Source organism: Perognathus longimembris, chromosome 13 (assembly GCF_023159225.1).
Source record: "Perognathus longimembris pacificus isolate PPM17 chromosome 13, ASM2315922v1, whole genome shotgun sequence".
In the NCBI taxonomy this organism is placed as follows: Eukaryota; Metazoa; Chordata; class Mammalia; order Rodentia; family Heteromyidae; genus Perognathus; species Perognathus longimembris.
Genome location: NC_063173.1, coordinates 60,184,331 through 60,203,121, shown reverse-complemented (window position 1 = coordinate 60,203,121; position 18,791 = coordinate 60,184,331). Strand labels below are relative to the sequence as shown.

Here is an 18,791-nt window from a genome sequence, read left to right as displayed (position 1 = left end):
CAGACACAGACACAGACACACACACACACACACACTGAATTTGGAGAATCAGCTCCGGAGGGAAGAGCCAGCAGGGACACAGGGAAGGAAGAGCATTTCTTCCTCCTCAAAGCCCCTGCTCCCGTCGCCGTCTCCAGACTGCCTGACCCCCCAGAAGAGCCTTTTCTATGGAGTCGCAGGCACTCGACACCCAAGCGCCATCTATGAACAGGTCCGGTTCTTCAAAGCACCCGAGTGGCCGTCACTGGCCTCGGGGGGGAGAGGACGCCGTCATTCCTGTCCTGCCCACGGTGCGCGGAGGGGAGCGGGGGCCTGCCCCCTCAGCCTGGCGAAGGGCAAAGCCAGGACCCGCGGCGAGCTGGACGGTCCGCTTGCTGGGTGAGGTTTCTGGGGAGGGACGGGCAGCCCGTGCAGACAGCCCAGCCTCCCTCCCACGCGGGGCGGCACCGAAACCCGTTACAGCTCTGAAGAGCTTGAAATCCTGGCGCTGGCAGACGCCCCTTCGAGAAAGGGACCTTTGGGCTCTGGGACTTTTGTAAAAGACATGCGGCCAGGTGTGTGTGCGCGTGTGAGCACGTCTTCCCTGGAACCCGTCACACGCCACTGCAACCGACTCAGCTCTGTGACTCGTGCAAATGTGCCCCGCTGGGGACAAGACTCTGCACCCGCCCGCGTGCCACCGCCTTTGTAAAAAACCCAGTGCGAAGGGGGAACCCTGCCCCCGCTGGGCGCCCCGTCAGGACATGCCCCCGCCACGCCCACCGCGCCTGCCTGCACCCAGAGCCGCCCAGCCCACTCACGGACTGGCAGCCACGGGGTGAGGCCTCCCCGCCCTGCGCAGCAGGCCGCAGCCGGCGCGGGCACCCAGCCCATCCCCGTCTGTCCGTCTGTCCTGCTTTCCACCTCATGTCCCACAATCTCATTTTTCCTGTGTGGTTGGGGTTTTTTGTTGTTTGTTTTATGCTGCCAGTACCGGGGCGTGAACTCAAGGCCTAGGTGCTAGCTAGCCTTGAGCGTTTTTCGCTAACGCTCCACCACTCGAGCTACACTTCCACGTCTGGCTTTTTGGTGGTTATAGAGAAGAATCTCAAGGACTCTCTTGCCTACATTGGCTTCGACCCTCACTCAGTTCTCAGACCTCAGCCTCCTGAGGAGCCAGGATTACAGGGGTCAGCCGCCAGAGGCTGGCATCCTATGTGATTTTTCAGTGTGGCGACTTAAAACACCTGAGACACACAAAACTACAGTGTAGCAAAAGGGATGACACGTTCCCTATGAGACAAAGGACCATCTAGAAAAACCCACTACCCCTGAGCAACACAAAACCAGCTTGGAAAGAAAACGCCCCCCGGAAGCAGTCTGACTGCTTGCCCCGTAACGACTCCCATCCCCGGGGAATCCAGTTTCTCTTGCAGTGCACAGGCCGGCACCACACCTGCGATTACATAAATGGGAGTCTGAGTCACTGTTTACCCCAAGCCCCGCTCAGCCGCCACCACCCGCTTCCCGCAGCTCAGAAAAGGGGGTGGTAATCTCGAAGCTACCAGGGTGAGCTCCATCCAGAAGCCTCCCTCCCCACGGGGCACCTGCCTGGGTCCCATCGTCCTTGGCTCGCTTGATGTTCTGACGCCCGTCCACCCAGTAGATGAACTTGTCCAGTGGGTCGTAGTCGACGGCCTTGACGTTCCTCAGCCCGTGCAGGGGCAGGATGAGGTCCGGGCTGCGCTGGTCATCCGGGATCATGCGGCTGATCGCACATTTCTGGCTGAAGAGCAGGAAGGTGGAAGGTGCTGGGGTGGGAGAAACAGACCGGGGGTCACGTGTCACCGTGTGCAAGTGAGAAGCGGGGACCAGATGGACGGCACCCCACTCTGAGAAAGAGACCAAGCGCGCACACACATACGCATGCATGCCATGGAAAATACTGGAGGGACACAGAGCTACCTTCCAGGTGCATGATGGGATTTTTATTCTCCATGTTCTCTGTCAGTGTTGTTCCCGTGTGTGTGTGTGTGTGTGTGTGTGTGTGTGTGTGTTTTGAAATAAATGAACACTTAAAAGTTAGCAAGCTGAAGTGGGACTCAAAAACAGTGCTTGCCTAGCATACATAAGGCTCTGGGTTCTGTCCCCAGCAATACAAAAGATCCTCAAGAATTAGGATACTGCTGGGCACCAGCGGTTCACACCTGCAATCCCAGCTACTCAGGAGGCTGAGATCTGAGGGTGGAGGTTCAAAGTCAGCCCGGGCAGGAAAGTCTGTGAGACTCTTTTTTTTTTTTTTTTTTTGGTCAGTCCTGGGCTTGGACTCAGGGCCTGAGCACTGTCCCTGGCTTCTTTTTGCTCAAGGCTAGCACTCTGCCACTTGAGCCACAGCGCCACTTCTGGCCATTTTCTGTACACGTGGTGCTGGGGAATCGAACCCAGGGCTTCATGTATACGAGGCAAGCGCTCTTGCCACTAGGCCATATCCCCAGCCCCCTGTGAGACTCTTATCTCCAATTAATCATCAGAAAACTGGAAGTGGAGCTATGGCTCAAAGTGGTAGAATACCAGCCTTGAGCGAAAAGGCTCAGGGACAGTGCCCAGGCTCTGAGTTCAAGCCCCATTACCAGCACAAAGAATCAAGCTACATGGCAGGTAATGGTAGTGAACACTAAGCTCACACCTGCGAGGTTCGTGACGCCCCATGGCTCTGGAGTGTGCGGTATACCTGTGGAGCCCAGTGACGGGCTGAGACAGAGGGAAACAGACCAGGGAGCCCGGCCGGGCACACTTCAGGGAGTCCGTGCCGATCCCAGGGCCTGCTGCAGCCCCGCCGCCCAGCTTGCGTGGTTTCTAAGGCAGCCCGGGACTGGGAGAAGCGCCACCCATCCCCACCCATCTCTCAGCTCCCTGGTGTGACGGCCACAAGAATGTGCGTCCGGAGACCCAGCCTGTGCAGGGCCTCCCAATGGAGGCCCAGAGACCAAGGCCAGCAGCCCTCTGCTCCCGGACGGACCTCGGGCGTCTCAGTGATACAACAGGATGGGCAAGTCCGGCCCTGCGGTGGCCCGAGCTGAGGAGCTCAGATGAGGTCTGGATGACACGCTGTGTCAGCGCTGGGTCGCCCGTGGTACAGGGCCTGGCGTGATGTCACACACACACACACACACACACCGAACACACTCACTCAGGAAACTTACTCTCCTCACCCCCCACCCCCCACCTCACTCTCTTTACTATGGACACCAGAACACAGTCCCACCCAATGGTCCCACGGACACAACTGAAATCTACCGGCGAGGGTTAGGAGCAGAGATGCTAAAGCCATTCTAGCTCCCTCTTCCCAGCTGTGTGACATGGGGCAGGCCTTAAACATCTCTGCTCCTCAGGCTCCCTGACTGTGGAATGGGTGGGGACGGGGAGGCTTAAGCGCATTGGCAACAGTGAATCCTCTGCCCTAGTGACTGGATCACAATCAAAGATCCCCCCGTGGAATTGGCCAGCTCAAGAGTTGACCCCTTGATCTGATGGTTTTTAATTGTTCTGTTTGGTTTTGTTTGTGCTGGTCCTGAGGCATGACCCTCCGGGCCTGGGTGCTATCCCTGAGCTTTGGTGCTCAAGTACAAGTTTACTTGTCCAGGCTGGCTTTGAACCAAGACCCTCTGATCTCAGCCTCTTAGAGGCGTGGCCCACTGATCTGTATCCTGATGAAGCCACGGCTCCTTCACCCCAGAAGCCTTCAGAAGGGTGAGCAGTGCACACCTCGCTCCGCCACCCACTACGCCGAGGCCGCCCTGAGCGAGCTCAGCCTCCAGGGCCGGCTGGATAGCACACGGGGCGGGACGCAGACGGGGGGCCGGGGAAACGGAGGCACTTACGGCTGCAGTTGCGACTGCTGGGGTCCAGGGTGTAGTGTGAGGCACAGGCACAGCGGTGGCCGCCCGGGACGGCCAGGCACAGCTGCCCACACTGGCCGTTGTTGTGGGTGCAGTCGTTGAGGCCGTCCTGGCGGGAGGAGTGGAACACCAGGATGTCCATCACGAAGTCCAGGTGGCCCTGGATGAGGGTGCGGTTCTGGCCGCTGGTCTTGTCGGCCCGCTCGATGCTGTGGAGGTTCCAGTCCGTCCAGTAGATGTAGCCGCTGTACTGCGTCAGGCCAAAGGGGTGCGGGAGGTCGTCGGCGATCACCACCCGCTCCTGACCTGCAGAGACACAGCACCCTCTCGCCACTGCGCGGCACCCCCGCGGGGCACCCCCACAGAGCGGGTCACACCCGCAGGCCTTCTGCCTGGAGAGACACACCCCAGGGGACACGGAGGATGTGCACACTCCCTGGCCGCTAACTACTCCACCAGTGGCTTTGTTCTGTTGGTTTGAGACAGGGTCTCTCAATGTGTAGTCCCGGCGGGCCTCAAACCTGTGATCTTCCTGCCTGGGCCGCCCCAGGGTTGGGACGGCATTTTGTAAAGCAGGGGCCATCTCATTTTTACCAAGCGCTCACTGTGCGTCAGCGAGCTGGCCCACGCGGTGCTTTACGGTACCTGGGATACAGTGGCGGGCTGACTGCAGGGTGCCGTTTATCACATTAAGTGCTGTGGGTTCCCCCAAGGCACCTGGCCAGTGGGATTGGCCCCACCTGCCAACAGGACCCCCGAGCTCAGCGGCCTGAGGCGTCACTGCTGACTTCATGCACTGTGTCTCCTCTCAGGCGAGGAGCAGCAGGAGGGTGGCATTTCAAGGCCAATCTCAGCATAAAGTTAACTCTCTCTCAACATAATAGGTCAGGGGTGCGAGCTTGTGTATTGACTTGGTTTCTTGTAAATTTGCTGAAAGCAGCAAGTCTAAGAGTTTTACACTGGACTCCTTAGTGTCTTACATAATATAGGACCCTATCAACTGCAAATAGGGATGATTCAACTTCTTCCTTCCCCTCTTTAATATCACTGTTATTTCTTTTGTCTCGTGCCTTATTGCTCTGGATAGGAATAATATATAATAATAATACAATGATTAATATATTCTTATATTGGGCAATAGTGGGAATAGTGGCACACCCTTGTATCTTTTCTGATTTGAGGAAATGCTTCTAGCTTCTCACTACTGAGTACAACATTGGCTGTAGGTTGGTTGTATATCTGCCTTTAGTATGTTAAGTTCCTTCCATCCTAAGGTTCTTTGGGTTTTGATCAGGAGGGGATAATGAATTATGTCAAATGCCCTTTCTGCACCTCCTGAGAGGGTCATGTCCTTTTTTATCCTTGATTCTATGTGCCCTATTCCATTTGTGGAGTTGTATGTGGAACCATCCTTGCATTCCTAGAAGAAAACTATGCTGATCATAGTGTATGATCTTTTTAATGTGTTGTTGAACTCAGTTGGCAATTGAGGATTTTGGGGGGGGGGGGGAGTAAAGGGTAGGGTTGCAGGGCTTGAAATCAGGGCCTAGGCACTGTCCCTGAGATCTTTTGCTCAAGGCTAGTGTTCTACCACTTTGAGCCACAATGCCACTTCTGATTTTTGAGTGGTTAACTGGAGATAGGAGTCTCATGGGTCCCTTTCAGCCTAGGTTGGCAGGGAAATGCGAAGCTCAAATCTCAGCTTCCTGAGTAGCTAGGATTACAGGTGTTGAGTCACCGGTGTCCAGCCTTCAATTTTGTTTCATTATGTCTTTCTCTAGCTTTGGCTTCACGGAATAAGTTTGATCACATTTTTTTTCTTTCTATTTCACAGAAAAGTCTTTTAGAAGCAGTTTTTTGTTGTTTTTTTTTTTTTTTTTGAAATCAACTGTAAAAAAGCAGCTTAGGAAAAGCACCCGTAACGCCTCACCGAGCATGTTGGACGACTCGATCATGTTGGTGTCCAGGTCGGTCCAGTAGAGCCGCTGGTCAGCATAGTCGATGGTGAGGTCATTGGCCCGGCCCACCTTGTCCACCAGCGTCATGCAGTTGGTCCCATCCATGAAGGCCCGCACGATCCTCGGCTTGCCGCCCCACTCGGTCCAGTAGATGTAGCTGGAAGGCATGGGGCAGGGCGGGGCGGGTCTGTGAGTCCTCGTCCGGAGCAAGACAAAAGGCGGCAGGGGCCACATAACCAACGCCACCTCCTCAGCTCAGCCCTCGCCTTCCAGGAGGAAGCCAGGCGGTGATGCCACAGCGAAGAGGCAGGAAGGGGCTGGATCCCGCAGGAGGAGGGCTGACTTCCACCAAGGCTAATGCAGATGCTGTCGCCCTCCTTCTAGACCACCTCACCACCCAGGTGCAGCCACACAGCAGGCCCAGAGAAGCAACTATGAAATACATAGCTGAGGTGGGAGGGTTGGCAAGGTAACTACGTAGCTGGGACGATGCCTGAACCAATGTGACAGATGCAAACTGAGATGACTGGCCCTTTCCTCAGAGCCCAAGGAAAAAGAGGGCAGCGTGGGGCTCTGTGCTGCCCCGCCAGCACTTCCTCCTTCCCCTTCTCAGCACATTCATCCATCCAGAATCCCGCAGGGCTCATTATGGCCTTGTGCCCAAACTCAAACCTTTCATCTACCCTGCTACCTGAAACAGTCCCTCCTTCCCTAAGAGAACATGTGCTGGGCTGTGACACACGAATTGTGGATGTGCTATGGGGTGGGCACTGTGTCCCTGAACAGAAAGTGACCTTGGGTCCAGGAGCTCTGCTGGTGGCCTATCTGGCCCTGGTGGCCAGGGGTTCAGGCTGCCTCTGATGTGGCATCTATTCGCAAGGAGCCATTTCCAAGCAGCTTGACCCCCCCAAGGACATCAAGGATGGGATCAGAGACAACAGCTTGGCCACAGCCTGAGGAATGGGGCCCTGCACCAGGCCTGCTGAGATGTCAATGTCTCAGTCAAGTGCTCTTCTAACTGACCACAGGACCTCTGGGAGCCATTCCACTTCTCTGAGCTTCAGTTCCTGTGTCCACAGAATCCGAGGCACAGATACCCAGCTGGGCTGTTCTGAGGTTTCAGGTCTCGAGCTGCACTCTGCAGCAGCTCCCACCCTGTCCTTCCACACCTAGCCACCATCTCCGCTGAGGGAAAGTGCCAGATGGTCCCCAAGGGTCTTGAACAGCCTGGACACCTTTAAGGTTAATGATGGTCAAACACAACCCTAACCACCCAAGCAGAGACCCCCAAGATGACCAGTCAGCACCACCGCACAGAGACACACGCAGACAAAAATGGCCCTTACCCTTTGGTGGGATCCAGGGCCAGCGACCTGGGGTTGTCCAAATCTCTCCAGACAAGGACTTGCCGAAACTGGCCATCCAGCCGGGCCACCTCGATCCTGTTGGTCCCAGTGTCAGCCCAATAGAGGTTCTTGCCCATCCAGTCCACAGCCATGCCTTCAGGGTAGTCCAGGCCAAACTCGATCACGTGCTCCACGGAGCTGCCGTTCATGAAGGCCCGGCTGATGGTCTGGACAGGGGAGGAGGAAAGGGGCTGGGTTTAGGAGCCAGCATTGTTGACAGACATCTAACTATGAGGCAAATGCTGGGTCAACCAGAGCAACTACTGGCCATATTTGAGGCCAGATCACCTATATTACAGAGTTTTTTTGTTTTTGTTTTTGTTTTTTTTTTTTGGCCAGTCCTGGGCCTTGGACTCAGGGCCTGAGCACTGTCCCTGGCTTCTTTTTGCTCAAGGCTAGCACTCTGCCACCTGAGCCACAGCGCCCCTTCTGGCCGTTTTCCATATATGTGGTGTTGGGGAATCGAACCGAGAGCTTCATGTGTTGGAGGCAAGCACTCTTGCCACTAGGCCATATTCCCAGTCCTATTACAGAGTTTTAAAACAAACATTTGAAGCTGTGTGCCAATAGCTCACACCTATAATCCTAGCTACTCAGGAGGCTGAGATCTGAGGATCACAGTTCAAAGCCAGCCAGGGCAGGAAAATCCTTGAGACTCTTATCTCCAATTAACCACCAGAAAAACGGAAGTGGCACTGTGGCTTAAGTGGCAGAGCACTAGCCTTGAGCTGAAGAGCTCAGGGACAGCACCCAGGCCCAGAGTTCAAGCCCCACAACTGACCAAAAATAAATAAATAAATAAATCAGATGGCCCACAGAGCAGTTTGTCAAACACTGCCTTAGAATAGGGACTTTGCATTTTTCCAAGATGCTTAGATTTGCACTGAGAATGAAGAAAAGGATTTCTGTGAGAAAAGAGAGAAAGCAGCAGGCGAGGAAGTTACAGCGTCACTGTCAAGCTGTGACACCTTCACACTGCACAACACCTGTGGAAGCCCACAACCATGTCTGCTAGACCTGTATGTTGCGATCATTCACATTTACCTATTGAGCTAGGTGCATGGGGAGCAGTCGGACAGATGGAGAGAGGAAGGGTGGGAGCATCCAGTCATTGTACTCAATGTACATGGGTGAAAACGTACTTGACGGGATGGGTGGGCCGGGAGAAGTGGGAAACAAAGATGGAAGGGGTGGAACACTGATCAAAATACACCATACTCACAAACTGATTTGTTGAGTCGAAACACCTATGTACACTATTTAAAGATAATTTCAAAATTTAACATAATAGGTGCAAGGCTGGAGGTGTGGCTCAGGAGACAGAGCGCCTGCCTAGCAAATACAAAGCCCAGAGTTCACGGCCCCGCGCTGCCAAAATAAAATAACTGCACTACTCCACTTCCTGCTTTTTGGTGGTTAACTGGGACGAGTCTCATGGACTTCCTAGGCCAGGCTGGCTTTGAACCGTCATCCCCAGATCTCAGCCTCCCGAGTAGCTAGGATTACAGGCGTGCGCCACTGGCACCCAGCCAGTGCTACAGTTCTTTAAGGGACTGTTTGGGCCCTTCGGGGGTCCCCACGGGGAAGCCGCGGGCCGTGTGGTACTCAGGCAGTACCTTCAGGCTGACATCTGTCCAGTAGATGTGGTTGTTGGACACGTCGAAGTCCAGCGCCGAGGCCTCCTTGACGCCCGTGAGCGGGATGGCCACGTCGTTGTTGTTGGTCTCCAGGGAGATCCTGTGGATGGCGGCTCTGCTGGTGAACACCAGGAAGGCCTCGGGCACGATGCAGGTCTTCATGTCGCTCAGCAGCTCCAGGCCCATGGGGCAGCCGCACTTGGTGGCGCGGGGGGTGAAGAAGCACAGGTGGCTGCATCCCCCGTTGCCTTCCGCGCACGGGTTGGTTCCTGGAGGCAGACCCTCGGCTCTAGACCTCCTCCGCCTGGCACCCGGAGGGGAGGCCCCGGGCAACGGCCCCAAAGACCTCCCAGGCTGGTCACGTGGTGGTAACCCCAGCTCAGGGCCCTGCCACGCACCAGGCGCCCTCTGCTTTAGCTCGCTCCGTCATCACCCTCAGCAGAGGCGGCTGTTCTCATCCCATTCCCGGTGAGGAAACTAAGGCTCAGCAAGCTAGGCAAGACCGCAAACCCACACTGTCCAGCCTCCTGCCCAAGCTCCACCCAGCCCAGCAAGAACCAGGGAGCCAGTGCCTGGCCTAAATCCCTCTCCTGGAGCCTCAACTCCTGGCCTGCTGACAGGACTGGCTCCCACGATCCTTCTAGAATATTCCCTGATTCGCTGACACCTTCAGCCACCTCAAAAATCTCAGGTTTCTGCCAGAACAGTCAATTTCACACCCTGTCGTCGCCCCCAGCATTTGAACTCAAGGTTTCCTGCTCGCTCAGTTGGTGCTCTACGACTGGAGCCACGCCTCGAACCTGGCTTATTGCTGGTTATTTTGGCGATACAGTCTCTAGGGCTTGTCTGGCTAGGCTGGCTTTGAACCACAATGCTCAAATCTCAGCCTCCAAAGTAGCTTAGGCACAAGTATGTTTTCATAGATGGCTGGGGCAATGGCAACAGGAAGCATGCGCTGCCCGTGAGCTCACCCGCCCCTTCCATGCCAGGCCTCTGCTCAACCGTCGCTCTGGCGGGCACATCCTGCCCGCGCGCTCCCTCGGGGCTCAGCTCAAGCATTTCCTCTAACGTCAGGGCTCGGCCCCCCGCCTGGCGGCAGAGCTAACCCCGGCCCCTCTCGCCAGCTACACCTTCAATGACTGCACTGCGAGCTCCAAGTCCTTTCCTCCCATTCACTCAGCAGGCAGCGGTTTCCTGAGGCTAGGGCGGGCACACCCAGCAAGTCCCAGCTCAGCTGTGTGGCCTGGCCACCTTCTCTGTGGTGTCCCCGAGGCAATAGCTGTCATTAGCAAACAGGTTCTTTGGGCACCCCAGCCCTTAGCCCGGGGCAGCTGGCAAAGCCAGCACAGTGATTACCAACCTTCCTGGTCCAGACCCGCTGAGGGCACATCTCCAGGCAAGACGCCACCCGTCCTTTACTGGACACTGCCCCCGTTCCTGTCCTTCCCCGGAGTGGGGCACCCCCGCTGGATTCTCATGTCCAGAGCTGGACCTGTCACTCCTTCCTGTGCCAGTCGGCCTGGCAGAGCCACGACTCAGGGTCCCCCCAACTCACCAAAGACCTTGGCCACGTTCACCGCTTTGAGCCCCATGAGGTCAGGCAGCTGGTCGATGATGACATCCCGGCTGGCCTTGACCTTGTGCACCCGCTCGATGCTACGCCGCTGCCAGTCCGTCCAGTAGATGAAGTCTCCCAGCAGTGTGAACCCGAAAATGTGCGGGAGCTTGTCCTCCAGCAGGGTCCGCCTCTTTGTGCCGTCCACATTGATCACCTGTGGGACGGCAGAGATGCACGTCTGGATGGGCGGGGCTGTGCCCATGAGTGCCAACCTCGAACCTGCCTCGGGCCCAGCTGTCCCAGAGAGGCCCACCAACCCCCAGGGGCCTCCACTTCTTCTGCACCTTGCCAGGTACTGAGGGATGCTAACCACAATTGTTTCTGGGGGTGATGGACAAATGGTGCGCGCGCGCGCGCGCGTGTGTGTGTTGGTACTGGTGCTTGAACTCAGGACCTAGACACTGTCCATGATCTTGGTTGCTCAAGGCTGGTATTCTGCCTCTTGAGCCACACCTCCATTTCTCACTTTTTGCTGGTTAATTGGGAGTCTCATGGACTTTCCTGCTCTGGCTGGCTTTGAACCATGGATCACACCAAAACAAGGAGCTCGGATGGGCCGGGCAATCGCAGGATCTGTGCAAGTTTGGTCGGCTTCCCCGGGAGCTAATAATGTCTTGCTCTCTCGGGGCCAGAGGCATTCGCAGAGCACGGGCCTGCAGAGCCGAGCCGAGCCGCTTTCATCCCTGGGCAGTGTACACTCACAGCCACCCGGAAGCTCCGTCCTTCTCTGAGGGAGTAGGTGTGGACTGAGGCAACCTCCACAGAGCCCCCGAGGACACACACGCCAAACCTCCAACCTCCACAGAGCCCCCAGGACACGAGGACACACACGCCAGACATCCAACCTCCACAGAGCCCTGGGGGACACACACGCCAAACATCCAACCTCCACAGAGCCCCCAGGACACGCACGCTGGAGGACACACACGCCAAACACCCAACCTCCACAGAGCCCTGGGGGACACACACGCCAGACATCCAACCTCCACAGAACCCCCGAGGACACGCACGCTGGAGGACACACATGCCAGACATCCAACCTCCACAGAGCCCTGGGGGACACACACGCCAAACATCCAACCTCCACAGAGCCCCCGAGGACATGCACACCAAACATCCAACCCTCACAGAGCCCCCGAGGACATGAGGACACACACGCCAGACATCCAACCTCCACAGAGCCCCCCGAGGACACGCACGCCAAACATCAGCCGCCTTCACCAGCTGGAACCAACGGTGGGCCATGGTGGGACCGGAACGACCCCCAGCCTGGCAGAAGCGCCCACCCGGCGCCGGCAATGGAAGCCTTCCCAGGCAGGCCCCAGCCAGGCTCCACTTGCAGCTTACCAGAAAAGCTACAGATGCTGTCTTACTGGTGGCAAAAATACAAGGCAGAGCGACCGTGGATGGAGCAGAACACACCGGTTAGACAGCAAGAAACAAAACTGCAGTCACCTGGGAAGAGCGAATGACCCGGCACTGGCAGCTCTGTGTCCTCGGGCAAGGCCTCCACGCTGCACCCGGAACAGGATCGTGCTCGCCAGTAGCTAGGTCACCCAGGCGCGTAGGCACAAAAGACCACGGCCCTGTCTAGAGTCATTAAGTCAGAATGAGCGGCTCATTAAGACCACGCCCTGGGGCAGTTGGAGCAGACCAGGTGCAAGCTGTAGCGTCACCTGGAGGCTGCACCGATGCCTTAGGCTGAGCTCCTTGCAGCCAGCAGCTCAGATGGGCAGCACACGCGGAGACGCCTCGGTCCACACGGTACACTGCTCTTGTTTGTGTTTTGCCCACATAAGAAGACACAAAACAATGCTGCTGAGCACAGTGGCTGACGCCTGTGACCCCAGCTGCAAGGGAGGCAGAAATCAAAAGGATCATGGTCAGGGACCACTTGGGGCAAACGAAGTTCCAAAGACCCCGTCTCGAATTAGAAAAGTTGGGTGCAATGGCTCATACCTGTCATCCCACCAAGATGGGAAGCATAAGTAGAACAACTACCACCTAGGCTGACCGAGGTATATGCATAAGACCTTATGGGAAAAACAATGAAAGCAAAAAGGGCCAAGGGCTTCTACTTGGCTCAAGTAGAAGAACATCTGCCTACCAAGTACAAGGCCTGAGTTCAAACCCCAGTACACACACACACACACACACACACACACACACACACACAGAGCAATGCAGGTATCAACAGGTCTGTGCACACCACCTCTGTGAGGCTGGTCCATCAGCACAAACCCACACGGGATGGAGGAGGCATGGTGAGGGTTAGCGTGGGGTAGCGAAGCTCTCCGGGCGCATAGCCCAGGAAGTGCCGTGAGAAGAACACAGACAGCACAGGCACAGCCTGGCACAGCCTGGGGAACCTGCGCTTCCCCTCTGCAGGCTAACGGGGGCAGGACAGGGGCCGATGGGGTAGTGTGGGAACAGCAGGAGGAAAATGACCCCCACCCCCAAGAACACAGAACACCTACAGTCCCCCCATCTACCCACAGGTCAAACCGTACAAAGCTCGTGAGCACACCCTGAATTCGGAATTCTTTATCATTTTCTGTTTTAAAAAAATGCCCAAACTGAGCTGAGTACAGTGGTTCATGTCTTTGAACCCAATTATCTGGTAGGCAGTGACCAGAAGGATTGTGAGTCCAAGTGAACCCAGGCAAAGTTGGGGAGACCCCACCTCAACCAAGGACAAGAATGGGCAATGTGTGATCCACAGGCCATAAAAGGCTCATTAAACAATTCAGTATATGACGGGACAGACAACATGTATGCTTCTCATATGCCAGCCTTCCTCCCTTCCTCCCTCCCTCCCTCCCACCCTCTCTCCCTTCCTTTTTGGAGCTGGTACTGGGGCTTGAACATTAGGCCTGGGTGCTGTCCCTTAGCCTTCTTCCTCAAGGCTGACTCTCTACCACTTGAGCCACACCTTCACTTCTGGCTTTTCTGCTGGTTAACTAGAGATAAGAGTTTCACAGACTTTCCTGAACAAGTTGGCTCCAAACCATGATCCTCAGACCGTAGCCTCCTGAGTAGCTAGGATGACAAGCAGAGGTCGCCCACATCCGCCCTCATCTATTTCTTGGTGACTGCCATCTCTGCCTGTTCTGATCATTTCATATGGCCCATAATGATGTGTCGGGAGCCAACAGCGAAATTCACCCTGACTTCTGGCTTACTCTCAAGGGCGTGCAAGGTCATGGCTTAGGGAGTCAACAACAAAGTTCATCCTAACCTCTGGCTATGTTGTTATCTCAAGGACATGCAAGGACATGGTTTACTTGAAGGACAGTACTAATCCCAAGATGTTTTATTATGTCCACAACAGTCTGTGTTATGTAAACCATTCAACCATATCTTGTTTTACTGTCTGTTGTTATTTACCAATTTTAGGGCCTTCCTGTTTTCTTAAACCTTAGTTAATCCTATACTATTTCCTGGTTGTCAAACTGCATATAAGCTGCAATTTAAGAATAAACATGGGGGCTGGGGATATGGCCAAGCGGCAAGAGTGCCTGCCTCATATACATGAGGCCCTGGGTTCGATTCCCCAGCACCACATATACAGAAAATGGCCAGAAGTGGCGCTGTGGCTCAAGTGGCAGAGTGCTAGCCTTGAGCGGGAAGAAGCCAGGGACAGTGCTCAGGCCCTGAGTCCAAGCCCCAGGACTGGCCAAAAAAAAAAAAAATGTAAAAAAAAAAAAAAGAATACACATGGCTGCAGTCTTGAGTTACAATCTCGAGATGCAGACCTCCCGTACCCATCTTTGCCTCTTGTCTTTTTTCTCTTGTCTTGTATTTTTCCTTTTCTTTAATCCTCGCCCCCCTCATCCAGGATTCCCTTTTCACTGCCGGCTGGCTCGGCAGAATGATGTTATAAACATTGAAATGGCCTTGGCCATTCCCACTCTTTTTCTCTGGTGTCCACAGACTCTGGCCACTTTCACAAACGCCATGGCACCTGACGGACATAAGCGCAGCATGTCCAGAGCTCCCGGCCAGGCCAGTCGCCTCCTCCGTGGTGGGCAGGGAGATGGGAGCATGCCAGGCAGGGTGGGTGCACACTGGGGGGGGTCCCCAGGTAGGCAGAGGGCGGCTGAGGGTGCCCTAGGGGCTCTGGGCTTGGCAGGGGGCTCAGGAGGCAGCCCAGGGGCAAAGACAGCAGGATACTAGAGCTTCTAACCCAGGAGGCCAGGCAGGCCTGCCCGGGGGCAGCTGGGGAAAGCAGAGGAGGAGGCGGGCAGAATGCCAGGACCCCAGCCTTCCCCCCTCAGGTCCCCAGACACAGCTCCAGCCTGCTGGGGGCTGACCCGGATGGGCCCCAGCAGGCAGAGGAACCTCAGGACTGCTTCCCACGGAGAGGCGGCAGGGGGGGGGGGGAGGGGGGGGCGTGGGCCCCCTCTGGGAGCCGTAACTCCCTGCTGTCTCTGATCACAGCCCTCAACTTTTCACCACAGTGTGAACAGTGCTGCCAGGGCTGGCTTCCAATCTGACTTCCAGGACTGCTGTCACCGGCGAGGCCGGCTGGAGACCCCGGGGGGATACCCCCGCACGGTCAAGCTGTCCTGCCTGTGCACGGACGCCGGCCGAGTGCACCCACTTGGCCAGCTCTTCCAGACCTGCCTTCTCCTCCCAGGCCACAAAGGGAGTGGCTGCAGTTGCCAGCGACGTGCTTCCCAGGGCAGGCGGAACGCAGAGCCAATTCTGGCAGGCAGGGCTGTATTCCTGGAGCCACTTCCGGCATTCAGGGCTGTATTCCTGGGGCTGTGCTGTCCAGAGCCAGGCCACACACCACCAAACCACACTGAATTCAATCCTTCCTCCCAGGCAAAGGCAAGCAGCAAAACAGACCCCAAGTTGGTGGCTTAGCCTCTGCCACAGCCAGCACAGGGTTGGTTGCCTTCCAACATGACCTCTTGGAAATGTCACCAAGTCACAGGGAGTGCCACAGCAATGTTGGGTTTGGGCATAGCTCAGTGGCAGAGTACTCAGTTAACATATGAAGGTCCTGGGCTCCACCCTCCAGCAGTACTGCATCTGCAATTCTTCCTTTCTCCCTTGAAGATGCTCTCTCCTTGTGCTAGAACGCTGTCTTCTTCCACAACCTGGGCCTCCAGAGGCAGGTTTTGGGGTCTGTGTTCCCCTAGCTGTGAGCAAATGAATACTTCCAAGACACAGGGTAAACATTCCCATTCTAAAAGGGGAGGATCACAGGAGGATAGCAAGAAAGGACTAGACCAAAGCAGAAGAGAAACTGAGCCCAGCAAACATTAAGTCCAGTAGCTCCATGCATCTGGGAGCACGTCTTCTCATGATGGGCTCTGCCCCCGGCTTAGACAGCCCCTCCCCTGTGGCTGTGTCATTTGCAGTTAGCGACATGCCCTCTCTCCCTACTGGGCTAGCACCGCTGGCTGCCTACAGCGTCCCTTGGTGGCAGAGTTCCCTATTCATGGCAGCTGTAACACCTGAGGATCTGCACTGCGCCTCAGTCTTCCCTCTCACCCTCCACACTGCCCTTTCGGGGATTCTGCCCTGCCACACAGGGCCTTACCTCCCAGGCTTTCCTCTGAAATTGGGGTGGTCCAATTCCCAACAGAGCCCTCATCTCCACTGCAAGCTTTGGGAGCACAGATTTCGCCGTGTGTTTCGACCAGCGTGCTGGTCTTCCAAGCACCCCAATGCTTGCAGGGCTTGTAGGGCTCTCTCTTCTCTAGACTGCTTCTCCAAACTCTTCTAATCTAGCTCCCAAGGTCAAAGAGCCACCTGGGCACATCCAGTCGCCATGATGACGACGCTTCTCCTGTTAGTAGCTAGCGTCCCATTGCTATGGGAAGCAACACAAAGCATGGAAGACTCGATTTGCTGGGTGTCAGAGGGCTCAGCCCATACTTGCTTGGCCTCATGTACTTGTACTTGGGAAGAGGTGTTAGGCAGACAAGAGAAGGCTCCATCATAAGCCCCTGGCCCTGCTACTAAGGTAACAGCCCACCTCAAGGTGGCGCCTTCACCCTGGCAGCTCACCATGAGTTCCTGCCCCCCCAGGGCCAAGGCGCCTTTCGCTGAGAGGCAGACATTCCATGACACATCTGTGTTGTCTCACTCCTGTCCGTCCCCCCAGGCAGGCCTCCCCCAGGGCTCCTGAGGAGAGGACAGAAACCCCAGTGGGTATGCCAAGCAGGGCGACATGCACAGTCAAGGACTACCCACAAGTTACCAGAGACAAGGGAGAGAGCAGGGCACAGTGGTACACACTTGTAATCCCAGCCTTCGGGAGGCTGAGGCAAGAGGATCCATCATCCAAGCCAGCCTGGGCATAAGCCAGAGACCCTATCTGAAAAACAACTAAAGCAAAAAGGGCTGGGGATATGGCTCAAGTAGTAGAGTGCCTGCCTGTCAAGAGCAAGACCCTGAGTTCAAATCCCAGTACCAGCATGTAAAAAGTACACATTAAAATTGTAAGACTTCCATGTGGCCAAACATCAGGACACTGGCATTCATCAGTACTTACAACATACCTACGTGATGAGCCACCATGCCCAGACCCATGGCTCTGTGGGAAAGTTAGGGGTTTACAGACAGCAATATGACACTTAGCCACACAGTGTGTGACTGCACCAAGTGGTTTCTCAAGCCCGCCTTCTCCCTCGGTCCATGCCCCTGCCTCTGTCCTGTGCACACAGCTTACCTCGATTTTATCCGTCTTGGCATCACCCCAATACAGCTTGCCTTCCTGCAGGTCCAGGGCCAGGCCATTGGGCCACCCGAGGGATGTGTTCACCAGGACATGCCGCTCCCGCCCATCCAGGTTGGCACACTCAATTTTGGGGTTCTCCCCCCAGTCTGTCCAGTACATGAGGCTGGGAAAGAAGCAAACGCCTAAGACAGCATTCAGCTCCGGGCCATCTCGGGAAACAGCCCACATCACACCAAATGCACCCCAGCCCCAGCCCTAGAGCACCATGGGTCCCCACCTGAGGTGGAGTCGGGAGCCCCAGGAAGGCACCGGACAACCCTCCCAGTGGCTGGGGTCTTGGAAGCCCCACTCATTGCTTGTACAGAAACTTAAAAGGGGAAACTGGAGCTAGGATTCTGCGTCCAGGGCTGGAGCTTTCGCTCAAGTGGCAGACACGGCCTGCTTAGGAAGCCTGAAGCTCAGAGTTCAAACCTCAGACCACCACCACCACCACCAAAGAAGGAATGAATGAAGGCAAAGGAAAGCCCAGAGGTCTCCGGGCTTTCCCACGCGTTAGGCAACAGCCTGCGTCCCAGGACCAGCAGTCGCAGCAGCAGCGGGGAGGCTGCTGGAGAAACCCAAGCTCTCCAGGCACACCGGCCAACTCGAGTTCCGGGGAGGCCCCGGCCCCCAACCCAGGCGCCTCATTTCCTAGTTCGGGGAGGCCCCGCCCACCAGCCCAGAGCTCCGGGCACGCCCCGCCCATTGGCTAGGAGCTGGGGCCCCGCCCACTGGCGAGGGAGAGGAGAAGCCCTGTCATTGGCCGGGAACTCTAAGGCCCCGCCCACACGGTGGCCCCGCCCACAGGATCCTGGCCCAGTCCAACCTCTGCAGCCTCCGCCTCCTCCTCCTCGGGGCCCCAGTGCTGAGTGCGCCCAAGAGCCGTTGCCCGCGGGCCCAGGGCCTGCAGGACCTCGGTGCCGCGTGCCCTCCCCGCCCCCCGCCCCCAGCCGTTGCCCGCGGCCCCAAGGCCCGCAGGAAACCGGTGCCTTGTGCCCTCCCCCCCCCCCAGCCGCCCCGCCTTACCCCATCACCGGGTGCAGCACGATGGCGCGCGGCTCGTCCAGGTCCTCGGACACCAGGATCTTGCGGGAGGTGCCGTTGAGGCGCGTGACCTCGATGCGGTCGGTGCCCGTGTCGGTCCAGTAGAGGTTGCGCGCCACCCAGTCCACGGCGATGCCGTCGGGGTCGTTGATCTCCGTGTGGACCAGCGTCTGCGCGCCCGAGCCGTCCAGGTAGGCCCTGCGGATGGCCCGCGCCTCGTCGTCGGTCCAGTACACGTAGCCCTCCAGGGGGTCGTAGTCGATGGCGATCGCGTGCCGGATGTCGTCCACCTGCAGCACGATGTCGGTGAAGTCCGGCGTGTCCAGAGAGATCCTCCGAAGGTCCGTCCGCCGGGCCAGCAGCAACACCTCCTCCGCCCCTGCGGGGAGACGCAGGCGCGGCTCAGGAGTCTGCGGTCACCAAGGTCCTCCTACGGCCACCAGGTCATCCTCAGGAGAGCTCTGCCCTGGCGAGCACTATTTGTTTCCTTACTTTATAGAAACAGGCACAGAGA

General features: G+C 56.7%; 1 protein-coding gene across 1 annotated transcript in view; it reads right to left on the bottom strand.

The window, feature by feature from the left end:
• Positions 1–18,791, bottom strand: part of Lrp5 (LDL receptor related protein 5) — an 84,758-nt gene that overhangs the window by 14,333 nt on the left and 51,634 nt on the right. Inside the window, exons 6-13 of the mRNA XM_048359661.1 lie at positions 18,260–18,656; positions 17,186–17,357; positions 10,435–10,651; positions 8,859–9,148; positions 7,183–7,409; positions 5,809–5,993; positions 3,861–4,184; positions 1,591–1,790 (exon numbers count right to left, since the gene is read on the bottom strand). Of these exons, the coding sequence (XP_048215618.1) occupies positions 1,591–1,790; positions 3,861–4,184; positions 5,809–5,993; positions 7,183–7,409; positions 8,859–9,148; positions 10,435–10,651; positions 17,186–17,357; positions 18,260–18,656 (2,012 nt within the window). The remainder of the gene's footprint in view (positions 1–1,590; positions 1,791–3,860; positions 4,185–5,808; positions 5,994–7,182; positions 7,410–8,858; positions 9,149–10,434; positions 10,652–17,185; positions 17,358–18,259; positions 18,657–18,791) is intronic.